At 37.9% G+C, this 15956-nt stretch overlaps 1 protein-coding gene across 15 annotated transcripts in view; it reads right to left on the bottom strand.

Moving 5' to 3' along the window:
- The window catches only part of RGS22 (regulator of G protein signaling 22), a 176143-nt gene that overhangs the window by 125041 nt on the left and 35146 nt on the right, over positions 1–15956 (bottom strand). For all 15 annotated transcript variants that reach the window (XR_006212830.1, XR_006212829.1, XR_006212828.1 and 12 more), the window contains 3 exons: positions 3958–4043; positions 3151–3319; positions 272–401 (listed from right to left, as the gene is read on the bottom strand). Coding sequence is in view for 7 of the 15 variants with exons in the window: in XM_042972794.1 (XP_042828728.1) it covers positions 272–401; positions 3151–3319; positions 3958–4043 (385 nt within the window). In the remaining 8 variants the exon portion in view is untranslated. The remainder of the gene's footprint in view (positions 1–271; positions 402–3150; positions 3320–3957; positions 4044–15956) is intronic.

Here is a 15956-nt window from a genome sequence, read left to right on the forward strand (position 1 = left end):
CAATGAAAAAAGATTTAAAGAGGAGTTCTGAGGGGGGCCTGGGTGGCTCAATCGGTTAAGTAGCTGACTCTTGATTTCAGCTCAGGCGATGACCTCACAGTTCATGAGATGGAGCCCCGAGTCAGGCTCTGCATTGACAGTGCAGAGCCTGCTTGGGATTTTCTCCCTTTCTCTCTGCCCCCCCTTCACTCAAGCTCTCACTCTCAAAATAAATAAATAAACTTAAAAAAAAAAAAAGAGTTCTGAAATCATTCTTGTCCTGTCTGCTTACCAGAAACAGATGAAATAACCGGTGGTTCAGTTTCGCTGTGGAGTACACAAGATGGTAATGAAAACGTTGATACTGTTTGCAGACTCTGTTTTGCCAGTGTAAACCAATCTTCCGTTTGAGTATAGGTGGCCTAGGAGAAAAGGAGCACCTTTGTTTAATGTTAAGATCGGCAGTATTCTTCCAATCACAAACCTTGACACATCATTAGGGTAATATTAAATTTGCACAGTACAATATGAAAGGAAAATTTATGCCATCAAAGAAAAGAATACTGTCCACAGAAAAATTCATTATCTGAGAATAATGGGAAGGAATCTCAATTCAGATTATTTGCATAGTAGATGGCCAAAAGAAAAAATGAGCCCAATATCCATCAAATTCTTCTCTACTGTTCCACCAGAGGCATGCAACCCTACTTCCTGGCTTCATTATAGGTTCATGCCATCCAGCTGTATCATGAGCAGTCACATGGCTCATCAGTCCCTGGCTGCATCTTTTGTCAGCTACTCCCATTTACAACTTCACAATTATTCCATACCCCTAATTTTGTCTGATCTGGTTCAGTGTTTTTTTACAAGGCCTCCCTAATATGAGAAACTTACTCTCAGGAGCACTGAAAACCTCTCCAGGCTCAACTACCGCTTTGCCATAGATTCAGTTTTCACAGCTTTGCTTGCATTGTATGCATCCCAAAGACCGATTCCTGACTCCGGCTGCCTCTGGACATAGCCTTCAATTTTTCCTTTGCTTTTGTGTACCTCGAGCCAGCTGAGTAATTCCCAAGTTGACCCTCAGCTTCCAGAACCCCAATCCTGAGAAGCCCTCATCTCAGCTTTGCTGGGAAAATTCTTCTGCCTGCCTCTCACTAAATAATGCCCTCATATTTTTCTAAAATAATCCAAATTGTTCAACAGAAGCAGAGAAGGGAGTGTCCAGCATTATTTTCATTTCTCCTTTGTCCAACTGAGTCAGAGCTGGCTGGCGCTTAGCCTCAGGAATACTCACAAAAGAGGCAGGGCTCAAATGGAACAGGTATTGTTCCCTAATTGGCAGGGCAAGTCAGGCCACACAAGGAGACCAAAAAGCAAGAGAAGTCACTGCCTCTCTTAGACGTAAGGTTTCCTGGGTGGATAAAAGCTTTGACAGACTCTAATTTCCTTTTGTTCCCTCTTTTCCTTCCTTTAAAACCAGGTCATTTATTATTAATTATATGTCCATTTAACATATATTTACTGAGTGACTACTGTATTCTAAGCATTATCCTACGCACTCAGAGAAGCCCAAAATAATGAAGAAACAGTCAGGGAATTGAGAGAGACCAACATACAAGAGTCCTTGTTATTTCAACTGCACAAAAAAAGATGGCGGAGTAAAAATGAGGAGAGAAAGAAGTCAGTCAGACATTAAAGCAGTAACTAGTCCACTTAATATTCTTAAAGAGATGAGTCCACTGTTTGTGTTTAGATGGTATAACTGAAGAGCCAAAGAAATTAATGATCACAAAGATGAATTATCATCATAAAGCTGAATTGTCATCATAAAGATGAATTGTCATCGTAAAGATTCATCTTTGTTTGTAGTCATGATTGAAATGATTTAAGGGCCCAAGGAATTTTGAATCCTCAAAGTTCAAAAGCTATTAAGAAGATTTTAGATAAAGTACTAATCAAGTCAACAGAAATGAGTTTTTTTCATCACAGAAAATAGCAAAAATAAACTAGCTTAAATTTTACTCTCACATTTGATTTAATTTACATGTAAGGAATTAGATCTGATTTCCCTAGATTGATTCTTCCAGTTGTATGTTTACTGACTGACCTGTACTATGAGAACATATTTTTATGACACTCCTGACATTTCTATAATACATAAAAGAAAAAAAATAAATACTTAAGAATAAGTACAAGAGAGAAGAAAAATATGCTTTTAGTATATCCCTAGCACTGGTCAGTGAAAATAATGCAACTGGCAAAATCTCAAACTTTTTTTTTGCCAAATATTACTGATAGAAATGCCAAACTACAGAATTAAATAAGAACTACACATGAAAAAAAAATGGTCAAGTAAGATAGGATAAGTCTATTCCAACAGAGATGGCAAATAGTCCTCTCGTGTGACATCTTTGATCAATTGGAAGTGCTTGCCCAGGGTGCTGTGTTGAAAAGAATTTGAAGCCAAGTCCTGGCTCAGCAGGAAAATTGCCATGATTGATTAGCAATGTCTGTCATGAATGGAATCTAGGGGAACAGGAACACATGGGCCACATATTTGCAATTCCTGGTTTTGTACAGAATATGTGTAGGAACTGTGTTTCCAGAAAGATGAGCTGATAATTAGAGGCCAGAGACCAAACGGCAGATTTTACTACAAAGTGACTCTCCAAAAGGACGTTTGATTCTAGGTTAGATCTCTTCAAAAGCACTCATACAACCCAACATTTCTTCCTGGAGGACAAATTTATCTGATAATGGTTACACAGTAATGCATTTTGCTAATGAGGAATAATTTTGGCAAGAGGGAGGAGAAGACCCAATTTATCATTATTTTTACAAAAATTATAGACTCCAAATAATGAAAAATTTGGAATGAACAATGAAACCATGGATATAATTCAAGTTACCCTTCCTTGCTTCCCGGGCGACACTGAGCATGTTCTTCAATCTTGCATTTGTTGCTCTGCACACAGGAGGATAATAATACCAGTTACATTTCAGGTGAAGGAAGGCAAAGCAAATGAGTCAGCATAAATCCACAAAAGGTTTTGCTAAATCTGCTTTAGAAGTACTTGAAATCCCTTCCCCTGTTCAATGAAATTCCTATCCCTAAAATGATAAGTCTCCTTGAAGGGCCAAATCATGAAGAAATACCCATACTCTTACCTCACCAAGAGAAATGTAGAACTTTTTCATTATTATAGCATTTTCTTCTTCAGTGACAGGTGGTGGTGGACTGGGTGGTTTTTTCGGGACCCAGGGGGAAAAGTCTGCATCGAGTGTAAAGTTCATGCCTGATCTGCTCCATCGTACTTGTGAGACCAATTTGGCTAATCTGCATTTTAGGAATCACAAAAACTTGAAATAAGTTTCAAATATGGTAGAGTTCGGAAAAAAAAAAAAACCTGAATTTTATTTTATGTATTCAAGCCAATCTCCTAACTCTGCACAATGATTCTCTTAGGATCTGCTAAAATTAATGGCTTATTCACAGAACTAATTAATGATTATTCTGCTATAATTTATTTTATTTGGATTTTTAAAATGGTGGTTCTAAATATAGGTCAAATTTTACTTAAATTTAAGGAATGTTTAGGTACTTACACATTAAAAGCCAGAGAACATAAAAGAAAAACTTGGCCCACTATGACATTCTTTTTCATGACACACTTGTATTTGTTTTTTAACAGCTTGCACATAAATACCGTTATCACAAGTAGATAATTTTAAAAACATAATGATCAAGGAAGCACAACTGAAGTACATTTATTAGGTACTGTTTCTATGGGATCTCTTTAGAAAAGTTAAGTGATTTTTACAAATGCTCTATCACTTGCATACTATAGCAGGTAGGATACAAATGCAGTGGGTTTAAAGGTATACAATTTTACCAAGAAAGTACAGGAAAAATGATTTTAGGTGAAAAAAAATCCAGGCAATTAAAAAATGTGTTTGTTGATGGGACTACAATACCTGTATTCAAAGTAGCAATCACTTTCCAGAAATGCTGGAAGTCTTTCTTTTTTGATCCACTTAATACCTTGTTCACGACTGAGACACTGTGAGGGGACAAGTGAAAAAGAAAACGAGTCAAAGAAAGTCACCTTTCAGGACAATGAAGGCCTAATCAATAGAGCAATAATGACCTCCAGCTCCTTCTAGGAGCCCTGCTTCTACCTTCTTTTTGCACAAGAGAGAGAAAGAACCTCCAATCACATATCTGAAGCCATTGCTTGCCTTCTGGTATTTCTTTAATTCTCTCAACAATCCTGCATCAACTATTAGTCCCATTTTACAGATTAACAAACTGAATTCAGAGAAGTTAAGTAATGTATTAGAGAAGGAGGTATGAGGAAAAAAAGTCACTTTCAGTATTTTTGCAGTCATAGAATGGTTAAAAGTAATCATAAACAGGAAAATAGTTAACCAGAATCTTGATAAGGCCACTATGGTCACTACAGTCCCCTTGTGCTTCCAACTTTAGGAACTTTGGTTAAATATTTACCATCCGCAGCCACTCTCCTGGAGATACCAAGGTTAGCAAGAAAGCTAAGGCCCTGCCTTGAAGGAGTTTCCAGGTAATTCAGTAAACAATAATAACAGAGCACTACCATAGGTTCAGGTTTCTGTGGGAGGGCACATAGGCACTAAAACCAGCAAAGGCTTTTCCCACAGAAGATGCCACTCACTCTTTCACCTAACGCATGATTAGCCTGGTGAAGGGGTGGAGAGGGGTGGGCAGGAGAGGAAACGAAGAGAAGCATAGTATGACTAGATCACGGGGTGAGATTTGAGGAATGGAGGGAAGCAAGCTGGTGAAGCAGGCATAGGCCTCACTGTGAATCATCTTTGAAGTGACAGTAAGGAGTTTAGATTTTATTCTGAGGTTGCGAGGGCCATACAAACTCAAGGGAAGAGTTACTGAGTTGCTACTCATCCTAAAATATTTACTCACTATTGATTCTCTTGTGTCTTATATTCACTGTTTTCCAGAATGCTAAAGAAGGTCGGTACTTTGAACACTAAACCAATGCTACTAGATAAGGAAAACAACCAGTAAGGTGCACATCTCAGTGAGGCAAGGGTGTCTGTGTTTATGTGACTTCCACTGATTATCTGCTAAAGCAACAGGTGTGCTGGGATATTAATAACAGTCAACACAGACCATTGCTAACTCCAGCAAGGAGGCTAAAGGCTCACATAGTAGTACTGCCAACATCAGATGAGCTGACATTCTTTTTTTTTTTAATATTTATTCTTGAGAGAGAGAGAGGCAGAGTGTGAGCAGGGGAGGGGCAGAGAGAGACGAAAACAGAATCCGAAGCAGGCTCCAGGCTCTGAGCTGTCAGCACAGAGCCCGACGCGGGGCTCGAACTTGTGAACCACGAGATCATGACCTGAGCCGAAATCAGCCACTCAACCAACTGAGCCACCCAGGCACCCCTGATGAGCTGATGTTCTTGAGCGTGCACTGGTGCTCAACACTGCTTGCATGTGGCATGAAGTCATTAGGTTCCCCAAGACCAGAAAACTGAGGGAACGATGCTTTCCTCCTGTTCAGCCAAAAGCACCCATTTGCCCTTACCGAAAACTATGTTCCAGGTAATGAAAAAATAGAAGAAACTTTGGAAGCAGCCAGCACCTGAACAGTAACACCTTGTGGATAGTCTTATTGTTTGAGTGAAATCTGAAGGCCATTTGGATCTTGTAGTTAGAAAAACTCCAAATATGCCTCCACATATGCTACACACTGATAACGATACAGGACTCTTGAATTTTCATTAGCAATGCATTCAACGTACCACAGAAAGGCACCAGACTACATACAAAGATCAACACACACCCTTGAGGAATACTACAAGCTTGTGAAAGCTGGTCAGTCACACAAAATCAATTTGCCTAACATTTACTTAATGAACAGGTCACTGACAACCCATCCCCTTTTGAATATCTCTGCATCTATCTGATCTAAAAATGAAATGAAAAGTTTAAAAGGGATAAAATCAAAATCGAAGAAAAGTCTTTTAGTCAAACTGCCAAAAAGTCCCTTCAAGGTGTTTACAAATAAAGTATAAAGTATACAGACAAAAAAGTATAAAGGCAAAAAAAATACAGGGGTGCCTGGGTGGCTCAGTCGGTTATGCATCCGACTTTGGCTCAGGTCATGATCTCGTGATTCATGGGTTCGAGCCCCGCATCAGGCTCTGTGCTGACAGTTCAGTCTGGAGCCTGCTTCAAATTCTGTGTCTCCCTCTCTCTGCCCTTCCCCCGCTCATGCTCTCTCTCTCTCTCTTTCTCTCTCAAAAATAAACATGAAAAAAAATTTTTAATAAAGGCAAAAAATACAGAACAATCTTGTTAGACATAACATGACACCTTAATGAATACTTACAAAAAAACACAAAAATGATTTACCTAAGGTAAAACTATTTAATCCTTAAAACTAAAACAAAAAAAAAACAAAAAAAAACATACAGTAAAATCCATCCTTTTTAGTAAACAGTTCTGTAAGGTTTTGACAAATATTTAAGTCGTATAACCATGACTACAATGAAGATATAGAATTGTTCCAACTTCCTCCAAACTTCCTCATGTCACTTTGCATTCAGTGACACCCTCTAACCCTAGGCCCTGGCAACCACAGATTGGTTCTCAACAGTTTTGCCTTTTCCAAAGTGTCATACAACTGGGATACAGTTGTAGCTCTCTTCATTTAGCATAATCATTTGAGATTGACCCATGTTCTTAGATGGATCACTAGTTCCTTCCTCTTCATTTCTCTTCAGCTGAGAAGTACTCCACTGTAGAGATGAACCACACTTTATCTACTCCCCACTTAAAAGAAATTTGGGTTTTTCTTATAGTTTTTGGTGATTATAAATAAGGGAACTACAGACTTCACATACAATTTTTGTGTGAACTGAAGAGACTGTTCATTTCTCTGGTAAAATGCAAGGGTAGGATAGATGGGTAGGATGGTATATGTTTAACTTAGAAAAACTGCCAAACTGTTTTCCAAAATGGAATTCTCATCAACAATGTGAGAGTCCCAGTTGCTCTGCATCCTGAATGGCACTTGGTATTGTCAATGTGCATTGCATATTTTACTCATTCTAATAGGTGTGTAGACACAGTTCGTTGAGATTTGTGTGTGTGTGTGTGTGTGTGTGTGTGTGTGCATGCACACTGCCTTTTCTTTATAACAGCTTTGAGACAGAATTCACATTCCATACCATTCACCCATTTAAAATGTATAATCCAATGGTTTTTAGTATATTCACACACCATCACCACAATCAAATTTAGAACATTTTCATCACCTTCCAGAAAACCTCATACCCATTAGCAATCACTCTCCATTTCACATCAATTTCCCCACACCCATCTCCCAATGTTGGCTGCATTTCTCTTATAATGAATGTTGAACATCTTTTCATATGCATTTTGGCCACCTGTACATCTTCTTTGGAGAAATGTCTATTCAGATCCTATGTCCATTTTTTAAAACTAAAGTATGATTAACATGCTGTGTTATATGTTTCAGGTATACACTACACTAAGTCAACAATTCTATACGTTATTCATTGTTCATCACAGTAAGTGTACTTTTAATCCTATTTCACCCATCCCTTGCCCCTGCCCCTCTGGCAACCAACAATTTGTTCTCTATAGTTAAGAGTCTGGTTTTTTGTCTCTCTTTGTGGTTGTCTGTTTTGTTTCTTAAATTCCACATATGAGTGAAGCTATATGGTAGCTGTCTTTCTCTTATCTCACTTAGCATTATACCCTCTAGGTCCATCCATACTGTTGCAAATGGCAGGATCTCAAAGACCTCATTCTTTTTTTATGGCTGAGTAATATTCAGCTACATAGGTCACATCTTCTTTATCCATTTATCTATTGATGGACAGTTGGGCTGCTTCCCTATCTTGGTTACTGTAATAATGCTGCAATAAATATAAGGGTTCATATATCTCTTCAAATTAGTGTTTTCATTTTCTTTGGGCAAATATGTAGTAGTGGATTTCCTGGATTATATGGTAATTCTATTTTTAATTTTTTTTTTCCAACATTTTTTATTTTATTTTTATTTTTGGGACAGAGAGAGACAGAGCATGAACGGGGGAGGGGCAGAGAGAGAGGGAGACACAGAATCGGAAACAGGCTCCAGGCTCCGAGCCATCAGCCCAGAGCCTGACGCGGGGCTCGAACCCACGGACTGTGAGATCGTGACCTGGCTGAAGTCGGACGCTTAACCGACTGCGCCACCCAGGCGCCCCTATTTTTAATTTTTTAAGGAACCTCCATAATGTTTTCACAGCGGCTGCCCCAATCTGCATTCCCACCAACAGTGCATGAGGATACCTTTTTCTCCACATCCTTGCCAACCCTTGCTATTTCTTGTCTTCTTTATTTTAGCCATTCTGACTGGTGTAAGGTGATATCTCATTGTAGTTTTAATTTGCATTTCCGTGATGATTAGTGACGTAAAGCATATTTTCATATGTCTGTTGGCCATTTGCATGTCTTCTTTGGAAAAATGTATGTTCAAGTGCCCTGCCTATTTTTTATTTTAGGTTTCTCAAGCTTTTATTAAAATTCCAGTTAGTTAACATACAGTGTAATGTTAGTTTTGGGGGTAGAATTTAGTGATTCAACACTTACGTACAAAACCCAGTGCTTATCATAACAAGCACACTCCTTAATCCCCATCACCTCTTTCACCAATCTCCCCTGACACCCCCTCTGGTAACCATAAGCGTGTTCTCTATAATTAAAATCTGTTTCTTGGTTTCCTTTTTTTCTTTCCCTGCTATATTCATTTGTTTCTTAAATTCCATATATGAGTGAAATCATATGGTATTGTCCTTCTCTGACTTATATCACTTAGCATAATACTCTCTAGCACCATCCACATCATTGCAAATGGCAAGATTTCATTCTTTTTTATTGCTGAGTTATATTCCATTGTACATATATACCACATCTGTATCCATTCATCAGCTGATAGATATTTGGGCTGTTTACATAATTTGGCTATTATTGATAATGCTGTGATAAACATCAGGGTGCATGTATACCTTTGAATCAGTACTTTTGTGCCCTTTGGGTAAATACCTAGTAGTGCAATTACTGAATCATAGGGTAGTTCCATTTTTAGCTTTCTGAGGAAACTCCATACTGTTTTTCAGAATCCTCTGCCCACTAAAAGAAATTTTTTTAATGTTTGTTTATTTTTTTTTTTTTAATTTTTTTTTTCAACGTTTTTTATTTATTTTTGGGACAGAGAGAGACAGAGCATGAACGGGGGAGGGGCAGAGAGAGAGGGAGACACAGAATCGGAAACAGGCTCCAGGCTCCGAGCCATCAGCCCAGAGCCTGACGCGGGGCTCGAACTCACAGACCGCGAGATCGTGACCTGGCTGAAGTCGGACGCTTAACCGACTGCGCCACCCAGGCGCCCCTAATGTTTGTTTATTTTTGAGAGAGAGACAGCGTGAGTGAGTGGGGGAGGGAGACATAGAATCTGAAGCAGGCTCCAGGCTTCAAGGTGTCAGCAGAGAGCCCAGAGCCCAGAGCCATGAGATCATGACCAGAGCTAAAGTTGGATGCTTAACCAACTAAGCCACCTAGACACCTCTTCTGCCCATTTTTTTAATCAGATTGTTTATTTGGTGTTGAGCTGTATAAGTTCTTTACACATTTTGGACATTGGCCTCTTACTGGATGTACTATTTGCAGGTATCTTCTCCCATTCAGTAGGTTGCCTTTTTGTTTTGTGGATGGTTTCCCTCACTGTGCAAAAAGTTTTTTATTTTGGTGTAATCCCAATAGTTGAATTTTGCTTTTGTTTTCCTTGCTTTAGGTGACATACCTAGAAAAATGTTTCCATGGTTAATGTCAAAGAAACTACTGCCTATGCTTTCGTCTAGGAGTCTTATGGTTTCAGGGTTGACATTTAGTTCTTTAATCCATGTGAAGTTTATTTTTGTGTATGGTATAAGAAAGTGTTCTAGTTTCATTATTTTGCATGTTGCTGTTCAGCTTTCCCAGCCCAATTTGTTGAAGAGACTGTCTTTTCCCTATTGTACATCTTTGCCTCCTTTGTTGTAGATTAACTGACTGTACAAAGGTTGGTTTATTTCTGGGTTCACTATTCAATTCCATTGATCTATATGTCTAGGTTTGTGCCAGTACCATACTGTTTTGTTACTACAGCTTTGAAGCATATCTTGAAATCTGGGATTGTGATACCTCCAGCTTTGTTCTTTCTCAAGATTCCTTAGGCTATTCAGGGTCTTTGGTGGTTCCACACAAATTTTTGTATTATCTGTTCTAGTTCTGTGAAAAAATGTAGTTAGTATTCTCATAGGGATTGCATTAAATCTGTAGACTGTTTTGGGTAATACGGACATTTAAAAAAAATTAATGTTTATTTATTTTTGAGAGAGAGAGAGAGAGAGAAACAGAGTTCTAGCAGGGGAGGGGCAGAGAGAGGGAGACACAGAATCTGCAATAGGCTCCAGGTTCTGAGCTGTCAGCACAGAGCCTGACATGGGGCTCGAACTTGGGAAAGGCAAGATCATGACCTGAGCCAAAGTCAGACATTTAACAGAGTCATCCAGGTTCCCCAGTAATATGGACATTTTGACAATATTGGTTCTTCCATACCATGGGCATGGAACATCTTTCCATTTGTATCTTCCTCAATTTCTTTCATCAATGTTTTATAGTTTTCAGAGTATAGGTCCTGCACCTCTTTGCTTAGGTATATTCTTAGGTATTTTATTATTTTGGTACAATTGTAAATGGGATTGTTAATTTCTCTTTCTGCTACTTTATTATTAGTGTATCGAAATGCAACAGGTTTTTTGGAACACATATGTAGGATTTATTTTATATAAAAATTGAATCATATTATATACTTTCATTTACAACTTTTTTCACTGAACAGTGCAACATGTGCATCTATCTCATGAGAACAACAGCTCAAACACATTCTTTGAAATAGTCATATAATAGTCCATAATTCTTCCATTGATAAATATATAGTATGTTTATACTACTTAAGTCAATGCTGCACTGTAGCTCCTGTAATACACATTTACTTCTATGGGATAAATCCTTACACAGCTTTTCTAGCATAAGTCATAGTACTTTTAATTTTAAATGATTTTGCCAGATTAACTCCCAAAGACTGTAGCAATTAATATTCTACAAACACTAGATGTTATTATTTTTTAAAAGCGTAGGCTGGAAGGCCTGGGTGGTTCAGTCAGTTAAGTGTCTGACTCTTGATTTCAGCTCAGATCATGATCTCACCATTTGTGAGCACAGAGCCTGCTTGAGATTCTCTCTCTCCCCACTCTCTGCCCCTTCCTTGTACATGCACACACGCTCTCTCTCTCTCCCTCAAAATAAATAAACTTAAAAAAAAAAGTGTAGGCCAATTTAACGTCTTAAAAAATGGTATGATTGTACTTATAATTTGCATATTTCTGACAATCTGTGTGATTAAACACCTTTTATTTGCTCATTTTCCATTTTAATTCCTCTCGTAAATAGTTTGTTGAATTACTTCAGTTATTCTATTAGATTACTTGTCTTTTTCTTGAATAAGATTGGTAATTAAGAAATTAAATAAAATACATTTCCTCATACTTGCAAAGTTTTTTTTCTAAATCATTGGTTTTTAACTTTATGTCATTTTCTAACATGTGACACATTTTAATTTTGGTATCCAGGTTTGTTTTTTGATTATTTTAAAGATTCTGGAGTCTTTGACTTCTTGAGAAGATGGCTCACATGCTTAGTTTACATAAAACTTTTCCTGGATTGGGGCACCTGAGTGTCTCAGTCAGTTAAGCCTCTGACTTCAGCTCAGGTATGCTCTCACAGTTTGCAGATTCAAGCCCCACGTCGGGCTCTGTGCTGACAGCTCGGAGTGTGTCAGAATCTGGAGTGTGCTTCAGATTCTGTGTCTCCCTCTCTCTGCCCCTCACCTGCTTGTGCTCTTTCTCTCTCTCTCTAAAATAAATAAACATTAAAAAATTAAAAAAATTTTTTTTCCTTCATTTTATTGTAATATTTCAGTTTAAAAACCATTTAAGCCATTTATTCATTTGCAAATAAAGACAATTCAGATTACTCTTGCAAATTGATAGTAGTTATTTATATTTATTATGCTGAAGTTCTGTCTAGGAAATCTAAAATAATATTTTTTAATATAATTTATTGGCAAATTGGCCAACATACAGTGTGTAAAGTATGCTCTTGGTTTTTGGGGTAGATTCCTATGGTTCATTGCTTACATACAACACCCAGTGCTCATCCCAACAAGTGCCCTCCTTAATGCCCATCACCCATTTTCCCCTCTCCCCCATACCCCCATCAACCCTCAGTGTGTTCTCTGTATTTAAGAGTCTCTTGTGGTTTGCCTCTCTGTTTGTAACTATTTTTTTCCCCTTCTCTTCCCCCATGGTCTTCTGTTAAGTTTCTCAAGATCCACATGTGAGTGAAAACATATATCTGTCTTTCTCTGGCTGACTTATTTCACTTAGCATAATACCTTCCAGTTCCATCCATGTTGCTGTAAATAGCACGATTTCATTCTTTCTCATTGCCGAGTAGTATTCCATTGTATACATAAACCACATCTTCTTTATCCATTTATTAGTCGATGGACATTCAGGCTCTTTCCATAATTTGGCTATTGTTGAAAGCACTGCTATAAACAGTGGGTACATGTGCCCCTATGAATCAGCACTCCTGTATCCTTTGGATAAATTCCTAGTAGTGCTATTGCTGGATCATAGGATAGTTCTATTTTTAATTTTTTGAGGAACCTCCACAGTGTTTTCCAGAGTGGCTGCACATGTTTGCATTCCCACCAAAAACACATCGTCACCAGCATCTTTGTTTTCTGAGTTGCTAATTTTAGCCACTCTGGTGTGAGGTGGTATCTCAGTGTGGTTTTGATTTGTATTTCTCTGATGATGAGTGACACTGAGCATCATTTTCATGTGTCTGTTGGCCATCTGGATGTCTTCTTTGGAAAAGTGTCTATTCATGTCTTCTGCCCATTTCTTCATTGGATTATTTGTTTTTTGGGGTGTTGAATTTGGTAAGTTCTTTATAGATTTTGGGTACTATCCCTTTATCCGATATGTCGTTTGAAAATATCTTTTCCCATTCTGTTGGTTGCCCTTTAGTTTTGTTGATTGTTTCCTTTTCAGTGCAGAAGCTTTTTATCTTGATGAGGTCCCAATAGTTCATTTTTGCTTTTAATTCCCTTGTCTTTGGAGATGTGTCAAGCAAGAAATTGCTGCAGCTGAGGTCAAAGAGGTTGTTGCCTGCTTTCTCCTGTAGGGTTTCCTGTCTCACATTTAGGTCTTTCATCAATTTTGAGTTTATTTTTGTGTACAGTGTAAGAAAGTGGTCTAGTTTCATTCTTCTGCATGTTGCTGTCCAGTTCTCCCAGCACCATTTGCTAAAGAGACTGTCTTTTTTCCATTGGATACTCTTTCCTGCTTTGTCAAAGATTGGTTGGCCATACATTTGTGGGTCCAATTCTGGGTTCTCTATTCTATTCCATTGGTCTATGTGTCTGCTTTTGTGCCAATACCATACTGTCTTGATGATTACAGTTTGAGGTAGAGGCAAAAGTCTGGGATTGTGATGCCTTCTGTTTGGTTTTCTTTTTCAAAATTACTTTGGCTATTCGGGATCTTTTGTGGTTCCATACAAACTTCAGGATTGTTTGTTCTAGCTTTGAGAAGAATGCCAGTGCAATTTTGATTGGGACTGCATTGAATCTGCAGATTGCTTTGGGTAGTATTGAGATTTTAACAATATTTACTCTTCCAATCCACGAGCATGGAATGTTTTTCCATTTCTTTGTGTCTTCTTCAATTTCCTTCATAAGTTTTCTATAGTTGAGCATACAGATTTTTAGTATCTTTGGTTAGGTTTATCCCTAGGTATTTTATGGTTCTTGGTGCAATTGTAAGTGGGATCAATTTCTTGATTTCTCTTTTGTTGCTTCATTATTGGCGTATAGAAATGCAATCGATTTCGGTACATTTTGTACCCTGCAAATTTGCTGAATTCATGTATCAGTTGCAGCAGCCTTTTGGTGGAGTACTCGGGTTTTCCATGTAGAGTATCAGGTCATCTGCAAAAAGTGAAAGTTCGACTTCTTCTTTGCCAATTTTGATGCTTTTTATTTCATTTTGTTGTCTGATTGCTGATGTTAGGACTTCCAATACTATGTTAAGCAACAGTGGGAAGAGTGGACATCTCTGTCATGTTCCTGATCTCAGGGGGAAAATCTCTCAGTTTTTGCACACTGAGGATGATATTAGCTGTGGGCTTTTCATATATGGCTTTTATGATGTTTAGTTATGTTCCTTCTATCCCAACTTTCTTGAGGGTTTGAAGAAAGGATGCTGTATTTTGTCAAATGTTTTTTCTGCATCTATTGATAGGATCATTGGTTCTTATCCTTTCTTTTACTAATATGATGTATCACACTGATTGATTTGCAAATATTGAACCAGCCCTGCAACCCAGGAATGAATCCCAATTGATCATGGTGAAAAATTCTTTTTATATGCTGTTGAATTCGATTTGCCACTATCTTGTTGAGAATTTTTACATCCATGTTCATCAGGATATTGGCCTGTAATTCTCCATTTTTGTGGCGTCTCTGTCTGGTTTGGGAATCAAGGTAATTCTGGCTTCATAGAATGAGTCTGGAAGTTTTCCTTCTGTTTCCATGTTTTGGAACAGCTGGAGAAGGATAGGTATTAAATATGCTTTAAATGTCTAGTAGAATTCCCCTGGGAAGCCATCTGGCCTGGGACTCTTATATGTTGGGAGATTTTTGATAACTGATTCAATTTCTTCAGTAGTTATGGGTCTGTTCAAATTTTCTATTTCTTCCTGTTTGAGTTTTGGTAGTGTGTGGGTGTCTAGGAATTTGTCCATTTCTTCCAGGTTGTCCAGCTTGTTGGCATACAATTTTTCATAGTATACTCTGATAAATGCTTGTACATCTGAGGGATTGGTTGTGATAAATCCATTTGCATTCGTGATTTTATCTCTTTGGGTCTTTTTTCTTTTCGAGAAGTCTGGCTAAGGGTTTATCAATTTTGTTTATTTTTTCAAAAACCAACTCTTAGTTTCATTGATCTGTTCTACTGTTTTTTGGGGTTTTTTTAGATTCTACATTGTTTATTTCTGCTCTGATCTTTATTAATTCTCTTCTCCTACTGGCCTTGGGGTTTCTTTGTTGTTCTGCTGCTGGTTCCTTTAGGTGTGCTATTCGATTTTGTATTTGGGATTTTTCTTATTTTGAGCTCAGCCTGGATTGCAATGTATTTTCCTCTGAGAACTGCCTTTGCTACATCCCAAAGGGTTTGGACTACAGTGTTTCCATTTTCATTTGTTTCCATATATTTTTTAATTTCTTCTTTAATTGCCTGGCTGACCCATTCATTCTTTAGTAGGATGTTCTTTAATCTCCATGCATTTGGAGGTTTTCCAAACTTTTTCCTGTGGTTGATTTCAAGTTTCATAGCATTGTGATCTGAAAATGTGCATGGTATGGTTTTAATGCTTTTATATTTATTGAGGGCTGTTTTGTGACCCAGTATGTGATCTATCTTGGAGAATGTCCCATGTGCACTTGAGAAGAATGTTGTATTCTGCTGCCTTAGGGTGAAAAGTTCTGAATGTATCTCTCAAATCCATCTGGTCCAGTGTATCATTCAGGGCCCTTGTTTCTTTATTGGTTTTCTGTCTGGATGACCTGTACATTGTTGTAAGTGGAGTATTAAAGTCTCCTGCAATTACCACATTCTTAAGATTGCCTATGTTTGTGATTGTTTTATATATTTGGGTGCTTTTAAATTCGGTGCATAAACATTTATAATTGTTAGCTCTTCTTGATGGATAGACCCTGTAATTAT

This window comes from Panthera tigris, chromosome F2, assembly GCF_018350195.1.
Source record: "Panthera tigris isolate Pti1 chromosome F2, P.tigris_Pti1_mat1.1, whole genome shotgun sequence".
NCBI lineage: Eukaryota > Metazoa > Chordata > Mammalia > Carnivora > Felidae > Panthera > Panthera tigris.